Source organism: Phoenix dactylifera, unplaced genomic scaffold, assembly GCF_009389715.1.
Source record: "Phoenix dactylifera cultivar Barhee BC4 unplaced genomic scaffold, palm_55x_up_171113_PBpolish2nd_filt_p 001089F, whole genome shotgun sequence".
Lineage (NCBI taxonomy): Eukaryota > Viridiplantae > Streptophyta > Magnoliopsida > Arecales > Arecaceae > Phoenix > Phoenix dactylifera.
The window spans coordinates 45,247-56,840 of NW_024068436.1; the positions used below are offsets into that span (position 1 = coordinate 45,247).

Sequence of the window (11,594 nt, forward strand, 5' to 3'; positions counted from 1 at the left end):
AGATTACTTTGATGGCTGATCACCTCCCTTTCAATCAACCCTTGAATGCTAGAGGGAGGAGGAAGAAGATGAAAGGATCAAGGAAGAAGATCCAAAAAGCTAGATGCAGCCTTTCCTTTCCTTGCGTTGAATCCCAAACGGAGGAGGAAGAAGGAGACCACCATGGATCTTTTTCCTTCTTGCTTGCGGCTGATCCAAGAGGAGAGGAGAAAGGGGGCGTACGGCCACAAGGGGAGAGCTTCTCATATGAATTAGGTCAGCCCCCAAGCCTCCTCTTAAATAGCATCTAGGGCTCCTATTTGGTTTAGTCCAAATCATTCAATTGGGTTCAATCTATGCTAGTCCTAATCTAATTAGAACTTGAATGAACCATGACTCAATTGAACTCTTCAATCCTAATCTAATTAGGAGCCATCTTGATTCATTGGATTAATAATTAATTAGGACTTAGGAAATCCTAATCCAATTAGGATTTGTTTAATTCTAGTCCTAATCCAATTAGGACTCTAATTTGAATTTGAAGTCCTAATCCAATTAGGACTCTAGGAATCCTACTCCAAGTAGGAATCCAAATTTAATTCAAAACTCCTAATCTAATTAGGATTATAGGAATCCTACTCCAAGTAGGAATCCTAGTCCTACTCCTAATAGGAATCCCAGTCCAAGTAGGAATCCCAGTCCAAGTAGGATTCCTGTCCTAATCCAATTAGGACTCTATGAATCCTACTCCAAGTAGGACTCCTAGTCCTACTCCAAATAGGATTCCCAGTCCAAGTAGGAATCCCAGTCCAAGTAGGATTTCTAGTCCTAATCCAATTAGGACTCTTATTTTAAGTCCAATTAATCAATTCTCTTTGTTCCTTCTTCAACTTATTATCAATCAAATTGATTACTTGTGATTCCTAATCACGATTCAACCATTGGATCGGTCATTACTTCTAGTGTGTGTGACCCCATAGGTTCTACTCTGACTGGTAGTGAGATATATTATGATCTCTATCACAATATCATTGAAAACTCCTTTCAATGGATTGGAACGATTCCAACTCTACTCATTAGGGTTTATCGATCATCGAGATAATCCCTGTGAGTCCCACCATCCACCAGTGACACCTAGCAGCATGTAGTGGCTACCCAATAGAATAGAATGATGAACCTCTAGGTGCAGTTATCGTGTGATACAGTCCTACTATCATGGATCCCTACAGGACGGAGGTCATGGATAACTCGTCAAACCCCTTCGTCTGTCATATGTCAAGATTTATTCGACTCGAGTTCGATAGTGGAAAACTCTTTCTCCACTTTATATTACTGCCCTGGCCAAGGTCTTAGAACTCAGTCTAACAAATCACATAGGATCACTCCTCTTCTATCAAGGTCGATAGATTCCATGTAAGTGCATACCCTACTCCTACAGTGAACTTACTGCAGCCAATCTACACTACAAGGACCCATATGACTAGAGACCATGTATACGTGTAGTCAAACTACAATAACCTCACTGTGAGTAGCTGAAGCACCGCAGGTCAAAGGACCAGTCATACTACTGCAACATCAAGCAAGTCACTGACGAGTGGATAGACATCCAAGTGACTTCTTGTCTTGGTCACGCTCAGTACCCTTGTTCTCTAACAGGCACCTGCACTATCACTTCAGTGTCCCTACACTGTGGACTCAAGTCTCGTCCATCCAGAAGGAAAGTGATCTGTGCACTGATCGGATCGATCACCGTCCTCGTGATGATCCATTGATCAGGAGCATTTAGAAATTAATCACCAATGATACATGGCTCAAATTCTCAACTCTTGAGAATATGCATCATCATCTTATTAATTTCTTGGACGATTCATAGACACATAAATAATATGAATGAAAAGATGCCTTTTATTTATTCAATAATAAATAGTCAAGTACAAAATTATGTCCCTAGAATTAACAATGTGTCCGCCAGATTGGCTTCTAGGGCATACATCTAACAATCTCCCACTTGTACTAAAGCCATTCAGTCGTATATCTAAGCCCCATCTTCTCAAGGTGGGCTTTAGTCTTTTGCTGACTTAGCTGCTTAGTGAACGGGTCTGCCACGTTATCCGCAGAGTCTACTCTCTGCACCTCTACATATTTCTTCTCAACATAGTCGCGTATGAGGTGGAAGCGCCGCTCTATGTGCTTGGACTTCTGATGAGACCTTGGCTCCATAGCTAGTGCTATGGTGCCAATGTTATCGCAGTAAAGTGTTATGGCATCTAATGATATTACACCTAACTCTGCAATGAACTTTTAACCAGAAGGTTTCCACTGCACCCTTAGATACGGCTTAACATTCAGCTTCTAAGGTAGAATCTATAATGATCGGTTGTTTGGAACTTTTCCAATTTACTGAACCACCATTGCACATATTCTGATGTAGACTTTCTATCATCAATATGTGTGCATCCTTCTACCTTCAACTCTGATCTTCTTCCAAAGACCAAGAACGTGTCCTTAGTTCTTTTCAAGTACTTAAGACTGTTCTTCACAGCTATCCAGTGCTTTTTGCCTGGATCTGATTGACATATGCTCGTGACATTCACAGCATGTACTATATCAAGTCATGTACATAGCATGGCATACATGAGGCTCCCTATTGCTGATGCATAGGGGATCTTGCTCATGCGTTGAATCTCTTCAGATGTTTTGGGGCACATCTTCTTGGAGAGATTAATTCCATGCCTTAGGGGTAATAGACCCCTTTTAGAGTTTTCCATGCTGAACCTTTTCAGCACTTCCTCTATGTACATCTTCTGTGATGGGCCAAGCATCCTTTTAGATCTATCTCTATAGACCTTTATTTCCAAAATATAGGATGCTTCCCCAAGGTCTTTCATGGAGAACCTTTTTTGACAACCTGACCTTGACCGAGGTTAGCATGGGAATATCATTCCCTATCAGGAGGATGTCGTCCACGTACAGTACGAGAAATACAACAGCACTCCCACTAACCCTTTTGTAAACACATGGTTCCTCTTCGTTTTTGATGAAATTAAACGTTTTGATTGCGTCATCGAAACGAGTGTTCCAACTCCGAGATGCTTGCTTTAGTCCATAGATGGACCTTTGCAGCTTGCAGACCTTGTGATCTCCATCACTGGAAGTGAAACCCAAAGGCTGTTCCATATAGATGTCTTCATCAAGATATCCATTCAGGAAAGCTGTTTTCACATCTATCTGCCAGATTTCATAATCATGAAATGCTATAATGGCAAGCAATGTTCGGATGGATTTTAGCATGGCTACAGGTGAAAAGGTCTCCTGATAGTCAATGCCCTCGTGCTGACTATACCCTTTCGCCACAAGCCTTGCTTTATAGGTTGCTACCTCTCCATCCGAACCTATCTTCCTTTTGTAGATCCATTTGCATCCAATAGGTACAATACCTTCTGGTGGATCTACTAAGGTCCAGACTTGGTTGGAATGCATGGAGTCTAACTCTGACTTTTATGGCTTCCAGCCATTTCTAGGAATCGATATCAGATATCGCCTCGTTGTAGGTTTTGGGATCCTGCGTGTGATCCCTATCTCCCACTAGGAACATTTCCTCGGTATCCTCTTCTAGTATACCTAAGTATCTATCGGGAGGATGGGAGACCCTACTAGATCTGCGAGGTGGTTGAGGGACATCGTGTACTGGCTCTGTATGAATGGGTTCGATAGGATCCATGACTCGTTGCTTTTCAGAGACTTTCTCTTCTAGCTCAATTTTTCTCCCACTGCCTCTATCAAGGATAAACTGTTTTTCCAAGAAGATGGCATGACGGCTCACAAACACATTGTGATCCTCTGAGACATAAAAATTGTATCCTAATGACTCTTTAGGATATCCTATAAAACGAGCACTTATGGTCCTAGCCTCTAACTTGTCTGCCTGTAGTCTCTTGACGTGGGCCGGACATCCCTAAATCTTGGTTTCTTACCATGTCATATCTCATATGGTGCGGTAGGAATGGACTTTAGAGGAAACTCTATTCAACAAGTAAATAGCTGAAAATAGGGCATCTATCTAAAGAAACAAGGGTAAATCAGTGAAGCTCATCATGGACTGGACCATATCAATAGAGTCCGATTCCTCCTCTCTGACACTCCATTGAGCTGAGGTGTTCCAGGAGAAGTCCATTATGAAACTATACCATTCTTCTTGAGATAATCACGGAACTCTCCATTAAGGTATTCACTTCCTCGATCTGATCGAAGAACCTTAATGAGTTTTTGTGCTTATTTTTCTACTTCATATCTAAGCTTTTTGAACCTTTCAAAAGTTTCATATTTGTGTCTCATACACATATCCATACCGTGAGTAATCATCGGTAAATGAAGTAAAAAATTATAACCCCTAGCCTGCATATCGAATGGGCCACACACATCAGTGTGTACTAGGATAAGTATTTCAGCGGACCTCCCTGTGTCCTACAAAGGATAACTTGGCCATCTTTCCTTGAAGGCAGAATTCACAAATCAAATATGACTCGGAAGTCAATGAGCCCAAAAGCTCATGTTTCTCTAATTTGTTTATTCTGTCTTCTCCTATATGGCCAAGCCTGAGGTGCCACAAATACTTTAGATTTATCTCATTTTTGGATCTATTAGATCCTATGGTATTTACTGTTTGCTCAGATATATTCACAGATACATCCATATGTATGTGATAGAGACTGTCAATCATAAAACCATGTTGAGTCAATTTATTTTTCAAATAAAAATCTTTCTGTGCTAAATAAAATACAGAAATCAAATTTCTGCTAGCAATAGGTAACAGTCCCTAACACTACAACAAATGTTGGTTTTGCCGACTAACTTTTTCCGACGCTAGGGGAAAGCGTCGGTAAAGGTTGGCTCACAGCCAACCTTTCCCGACGCTTTGGGTTAGCGTTGGAAAAGCGAAACAAACAACGACGCTCTAAAGCATCGTTATAAGTTTAAGAAACAACGACGCTTATAAGCGTCGTTAGAAACCTCAACACCTCGCTCGATCGGCCCCCTCGCCTGATTTGCTATCTGCAACGACGCTCTAAAGCGTCGTTATAAGTTCAAGAAACAACGACGCTTATAAGCGTCGTTAGAAAACTTAAAACCCCACACCTCGCTCGATCGGCCCCCTCTCCTCATTTCCTGTCTGCGAGCCCTAGCCCCTCTTCTCATTTCCTATCTGCGAGCGCGCCGACTTCCTCGCTGCCGTCGAGCTCTCCTTCTGAGGTAATCCCTAGCTCGATCGGCCCCCTCTCCTTCTGAGCCCTAATCTCACCTCCATCCCTAGCCCCGATCGGCGATCGAAGACTCCGCTACTCCGCCGCCGTCGAACTTGCCGTCGTCTGAGGTAAGCCTCCTACTCCTCCTTCTCTTCCTTCTCCTCCTCCTCCTCCTCCTCCTCCTCCTCCTCTTTGTTTTCTTCTTGTCTTTAACTCTCGCCCGGCCCCGTCTCCTCATCCTCTGCTGGTCGATGCCCTAGCGCCGACATCTCACCTCCATCCCGAGCGAGCCGTAGCTACTCCGCCGCCGTCGACATCGCCGTCGTCTGAGGTAAGTGATCCTCATACTCTCCGTAAATAAATTTTCGGGTAAATAATTCCGGTTTTCATGTTACTAGCAGAAATTCATTGCTATTTGTATGGTATTTCCGATGATTCTGTCATAATAATGGAGTCTATTTTATTCCTTAGCATCAGGTGGTCTATTTTATCTAATTATTTCATTGACAGTCTGATTTGGGTCCTGACATAAAATTAAAATATGTGGGAGAATAGACTTAAGTTATCAATGTTCAGTGATTTGAGACTTCAATGTTCAGTGATTTGAGTCTGATATCTTCAAGTTAGTGAAGACTTCAATGTTCACTAACTTGACCATATATTTGTTATAGAATCTCATTTTTCTATTCCCTTCCTTTTTTCTCTTGGTTAGTCAGTTCAATTTTCAAATTGCAGGTATTTTGTACGAAGATGGAATTTAGCAAAAATCTAAAATTAGGATTTAAGTTTATAAGGCTACCATACTTTAACTTCAAGGTTACCCTAGCCGCACTCTATTTGTTTAGATATGTACTTCCAAAAGAGAGAGGAAAGGTGAGATTCCCTATCATCATAGACCCCCAAAAAACTATTCCCCAAACCGTAAGATTTCTTTGCAGTCTTCTACTTACCAAGTGAACTCAAGAACATATATTAGAATTCCTCGAGAGTGGAGGTTATAAATAAATCAATTCTTCAGCATAGCCCTCTTTCTAGTTCTTCCGCTACTCTTAAGTTGATCTCTGATCCACCTTTACTTCAAGATGCAAAAAAGCTAGGGCCCACAAAGGAGCCCTCCCCCGTGATCGACAGCCCAAAGCAAAAGGAGGAGAGACGGAGAGGGAAAAGGTGGTGAAAAAGACTATAATAAGAACCAAAGGAGGAAAGCAAAGCTGGCATACTCCTCCATTTTAAACCACCCTAACCTTTCCTCAGAGCCAGAGTAGCCATCCAAACAGCACAAACAAAAGAGAGGGAAACTAAGGGAACGAGAGAGATAGATAGATAGATAGAGAGGAGGAGGAGGAGGAGGAGGAGGAGGAGGACACATGAAAGGAAGAGTAGGAGGAGGTGGAGGAAGAGGGAATAATGGAGGGGCAGCAGCAGACTTCAAGTTAGTGATTTGAGTCTGATTTGGGTCCACATTGATAGCATGATGCACCCAATTATACTTCATAAATAACTGAAGTCTCCAATCACTGAACATATATGGGATGATATCTTACAATTAAGTTATCTTTGTTGTTAGTTATAACAATACAGAAACATGGCTTAAATCCTAAAAAGAGTCCCTAGAAGATAGCATGAAACACAGTTTCCATAACTTCAAATAAGGAATGCTCTAGGTCGCTGATCAAATCTCTTAAAGTGCATACAATCTCACTACCATGCAAATAGAATTCCTAAAACACATTACTTTTGTAAGATAATATGATTACTGATGTTTCATATCCTGCAAAGGCAGTTCACTTGAAGATAAACTCTGCCGCAACGTAAACATCAGTATAAACAAAATCATACCTTCTGTGAACTGGTACTCTTCATGTGCCACATGTTAGCTGGTGATATCTATTTTGGCGAGGTGTCTGTTTGACAAAGGAGGCTTCAGCTTTTGTCATGTATCTTTGCTGTTGTGTTCTTATTCCGGATTTTCAGATATCGTAACTTTTTTGCTTATATTGTTGATTGAGTTCTTTATTATGTGTGACTGCAAGTACAGGCAACCTAACAAATGACAAGGAGAGCTCTTTCCTACATCAAATGCTTCTTTTATAAGAATATTAAAAGTAATGTACTTTTAATATTTAACTAATATTGATTCTTTTTTGTGCATACTAGATTACAATATGCCGCGAGGAAGACGTTTCAGAAATATTGAGTTTCAGCACATATCTGTGGGATCTACTTCTGATCGTTCCCAGCAGCCCGATGAGCCCCATACTCAGTCCGGGTCCCAGTCGGAGCACGCTCCACCTGCAGATCGTCCAGACACGGATGACGTGGACGTCCTGGGTAATTTGATTTACAATCCTTTGCCTTTAAATCATTTGCCTTTAAAAAATTTCTAGATTAAGGAATATAATCTATTTTATGCATAATTAACACTAAAATTGGATATCTGGACACGAAGAATGTACCTCATATTATTTTTGGTAAATTATGGATATCTATTTTGTCTTGCACAGATTGGAAGACCTTGTCCATGGCCAAATCTTTTATATGACACCTTTGGAGAATGAAGGACAACTGAAGGAGAACAAACTGTGTGCTATGCTTTCATAGGACCCTCTTGTACTGTGTTATCTATATTCTTTTGTAGTCATCTCTCCAGATTCCAAAACCAACCTAACCATCTAGGATAATCCCCTAATCTTTCTCCTGTATTTGCGCTCCTTATTATTTCCAATCTTTCAGTTTATTTTCTATTCCCTAAAGATCTAAGCATTTTAATCTTCCCTCGTGTACGCTAGAAAGCCTAAGCGGACAATTTAAAAGAGGTCACTACTGATTATGATTCTTAATTGCAAAAGACAATGAAATAGAGAAGATTATGGAGCCCAGGAAGAGGAAATATCATAAATTGCTAACTAGATCAGAAAATTGAAGCCTAAGTCTGTACACCTCTACAGTACTAAATTCGTTAATCTCTTCTTCTAGTGTCAATTTCTACTAAACATCCCAGAACTCTTATGGCATCTTATAGACAGATGAACCCTTGGCAAAATTTTTGATTTTATCATATATTATGTATGTTTGCTGAAAGTGAACTTTTCACTTGTTATTATAAAATCTCATGATTGTTTCTGTGTGGTTCTTTTTGCTGGGAAAGAATGGCAACAAAATTTGTGATAGTATAGATTGGCTATATTTCTGAACTTTCTGCATCTTTCTTTCCCAAGGACGCAATGCCAGATATTCAGTTAGGAGGTCATACTGTAAGATCTCATGGAGCTAAAGTAGCAAGATTCCATATGCATGACTGGATTGTACTGCTGCTACTTATGGTCATAGATATCATATTGAATGTCATAGAGCCTTTCCACCGCTTTGTGGGAGAGGACATGTTGACAGATCTGAGATACCCTCTAAAAAGCAACACTGTGCCATTTTGGGCAGTTCCGGTATGTTCTTGTTTCTCTTGCATGAGTATTAACTTACGGAGAAAGAAAGTTCTCTTGGAAGATAGCAGCATGCTCCTGCATAACGTAACGATGATTTTGATAGAAATGGGGTAGATTTTGATAGAAATGAACAGGTGAAGCAGCAGTCAAAACTTTTGGTTCAGTGATATTGGTGCTTACATAGCTTCTGTTTTTGCAATTGGGACATCTGTTTCTGATGATCTCGTGCTTTCCTTTGGTGGGTCCCCTCAAGGGAAGTTGTAAAGGTGGTCCATTCACTCTTCTCACTCAGCAACCAGCCATTTTGTTCACTGATGGTTGGGTGACCTCTTTGCCATGGCCAATCAGTAACACAATAGTAGAGGTCTGTTTGCTGTTCTAGGTGAGACAGCTGAGATTATATTTTCAAGAAAAGTAAGTTTAAGCTCAAAGGAATATGTTCATATTTTTATTCTGGCTTGTTGATTTTTTGAATGCTATAATTATAAGTCAAGGATGTTTCATTCGCTCTGATCAATTGCTCCTTGACTTATGAGTTCATTCCAGTTCTAACTATTTTGCTTTAAATCATTTGCTTTTAATGGCTAGATGTTCATTCCAGTTCTAACTATTTTAAATCATTTACCTTTAATGAACTTGTTATTTTATAGATGGACTGGGGAGAGTGAGGAGAACACGAGGGCCCACTCGAGCACGGGACGTATGGAGCCTACCTGAGGATGAGAAGATTGTCGTCCATTGCAACGAATTGGGGCAGCCCATCAAGAATGCTGCAAGCATTTTATCAACTTTTTTAGGATCGGTTGCGCGGAAGGGACAATTGTGTCCATTCAACTATACGAAATGGAACGAAATGCTTCCTTCGTATAAGGTTGAGCTTCTTAGAGTTGTTGAGGTAAAGAATTGAATTTGCTTACTATCTTCAATTATTTTTTGATTTAACATTGATATAACATTTTTGACTTTGATGTAGACAAAATTTGTCCTTCCTGCAAATAGCCATGATTGGGTGCTGAAGTCCGTCAACCGCAAATGGAAAGAATATAAGGCGAAGCTAAAGGCGGATTGGAAGCACGAGGGCATGACTGAAGAGGAGGTGGCCCGTGTTTGTCCTCCAGATGTAATCTCTCATCAGTGGAGGGAGCTTGTCCACTACTGGTTTTTCGAGAGAGCTCAGGTTGTGTATATTTTTTCAATACCTTAGATTGTATTTACTATTATTATAGATTAGAAATTTATACATTTTATGCATTACATTGTTTATTGTTTTTCGGGGAAGACATATTCCAATATTGGTAGAGCTGCTCAAGCATCACAGACTGTTCCTCACACTTCAGGCTCCATGAGTTATGCAAGGCGTAGAGCTGATTTCGTAAGCTTTCTTGAAATAATTTAAATTTATTTTAAATTATTCTATCATATAGCATGTATACTCTTGAAATATACTTTTTGTTGTAGATGGATGATAATGGGAGGGAGCCTGGTAGGGTGGAGTTTTATAGGATGACTCACACCCACCGAGATGGCAGCTTTGTCCGGGAGGAGTCAAGAGATATAGTTGTATGTATTCATCTTTGGCTTGTGCTGTATTTTTTTTGGTTTTATTATTGGCATACATTAATTTGAATTTTTTTTTGAGAGATATAGGATAGGGCAACAAATCTTATTTCGGAGCGCGTCGGGGGGTCATCATCATCCGACGCGACCCATAATATTGAAGCTGAAGTGCTCGCTGAATTGATGGGCCCAGAGCGTTATGGTCGAGTGAGGGGTTACGGCGTTGGAGTTACCCCCACTCAGTTGTCTTCAGTGGGCACATATACAAGAAATGCCAGAGAATCTAGTAACACTGCAGAAGTTCGTCGGCTTCAAGCAACTATTGATGAGTTGAAGCAAAACCAAGCAAATTTGCAGTCTCAGCTTACGAATATTTCTTCCATGTTACAACGGTTTCTCCCTTCTCAGGTAAATAACTATATATATTTTAATATTTTATATATTATCAATTATGATATATGAGTTAATGTATCACATTATTCTTAACTTCTAAAGTTTTTTTTTATTTTTTTTGTAGATTCCTGATACTTCAAATGCTAGTAGAGATGATGATGGAGCTGAATCCCGTCCCTGATGCATTCTAGATTATCTTTTATGAGTTTGATATGTATATGTTTCTGCTTTTTCAGAGTACATTGTAATTTGCTTTTTCAGAGTACATTGTAATTTGCTTTTTTAGAGTACATTGTAATCTGTATGGCAGCTTTTCTGATACATGAGTCAAAAACATGGAGTTTTAATCAGATATATCAATATTCATATTTTGAATGATCTGAGTATTTGTGTCAATGTTTCAATGTAATACAGGTTCATATTGTTATAATATATGTTTTGTAATTTGTATTTTATAATACGGATTATTGTTTTATTTTTTTTATAAAAAAGACAATTCCCGACGCTTTTAAGCGTCGGTAAAAAAGGTCGTGACACCACCGGCACGCCTGTGCTGACGCTTCGAAAGCATCGGCAATTGAGCAATTGCCGACGCTTAAAAGCGTCGGGGAAAGCTAATTTCGACGACGCTTTAAAGCGTCGGTAAATCAGGAATTGCCGACGCAAAAAAGCATCGGGGAAAATGCTATTTTTGGGGTAAAGCCATGTTTCTGCCAAGTTTTTGCCGACGCTATATAAGCGTCGGTAAAGCCATGTTTTTGCCAATGCTTGAGTAAAGCGTCGGCAAAAACTTTTGCCACTCTCGTATATCCGACGCTTTGCCAACGCTTGGCGTTGCGTCGGGGGTATTATAGCCGACGCTAATTAGCGTCGCCAAAGCTCAACGAAAGCGTCGGGTAAAGTCCTTTTTCCTGTAGTGTAAGTATCCTGAGCATATCTGACATACCTTCTGAAGGTCTGTCACCCTTCATGTTCTTTATGC

General features: G+C 40.2%; 1 protein-coding gene across 1 annotated transcript; it reads left to right on the forward strand.

Annotated features, from left to right (window-relative positions):
• Positions 1-10,138: 10,138 nt before the first annotated feature.
• LOC103699915 lies at positions 10,139-10,925 on the forward strand. Its single transcript, XM_039121474.1, has 3 exons — positions 10,139-10,222; positions 10,310-10,627; positions 10,737-10,925. Exons 1-3 carry the CDS (start codon positions 10,166-10,168, stop codon positions 10,791-10,793), a joined length of 432 nt encoding a protein of 143 aa, XP_038977402.1. The 5' UTR covers positions 10,139-10,165; the 3' UTR covers positions 10,794-10,925.
• The last annotated feature ends 669 nt before the right edge of the window (positions 10,926-11,594 follow it).

What these genes read in the sequence shown, in the direction of transcription:
- LOC103699915 (XM_039121474.1), top strand. Translation starts at nt 10,166, where the DNA reads ATGACTCACACCCACCGAGATGGCAGCTTTGTCCGGGAGGAGTCAAGA. An exon ending in AGGAGTCAAGAGATATAGTT is followed by an intron (nt 10,223 to 10,309) that starts GTATGTATTCAT and finishes TGAGAGATATAG; the next exon opens with GATAGGGCAACAAATCTTAT. An exon ending in AACGGTTTCTCCCTTCTCAG is followed by an intron (nt 10,628 to 10,736) that starts GTAAATAACTAT and finishes TTTTTTTTGTAG; the next exon opens with ATTCCTGATACTTCAAATGC.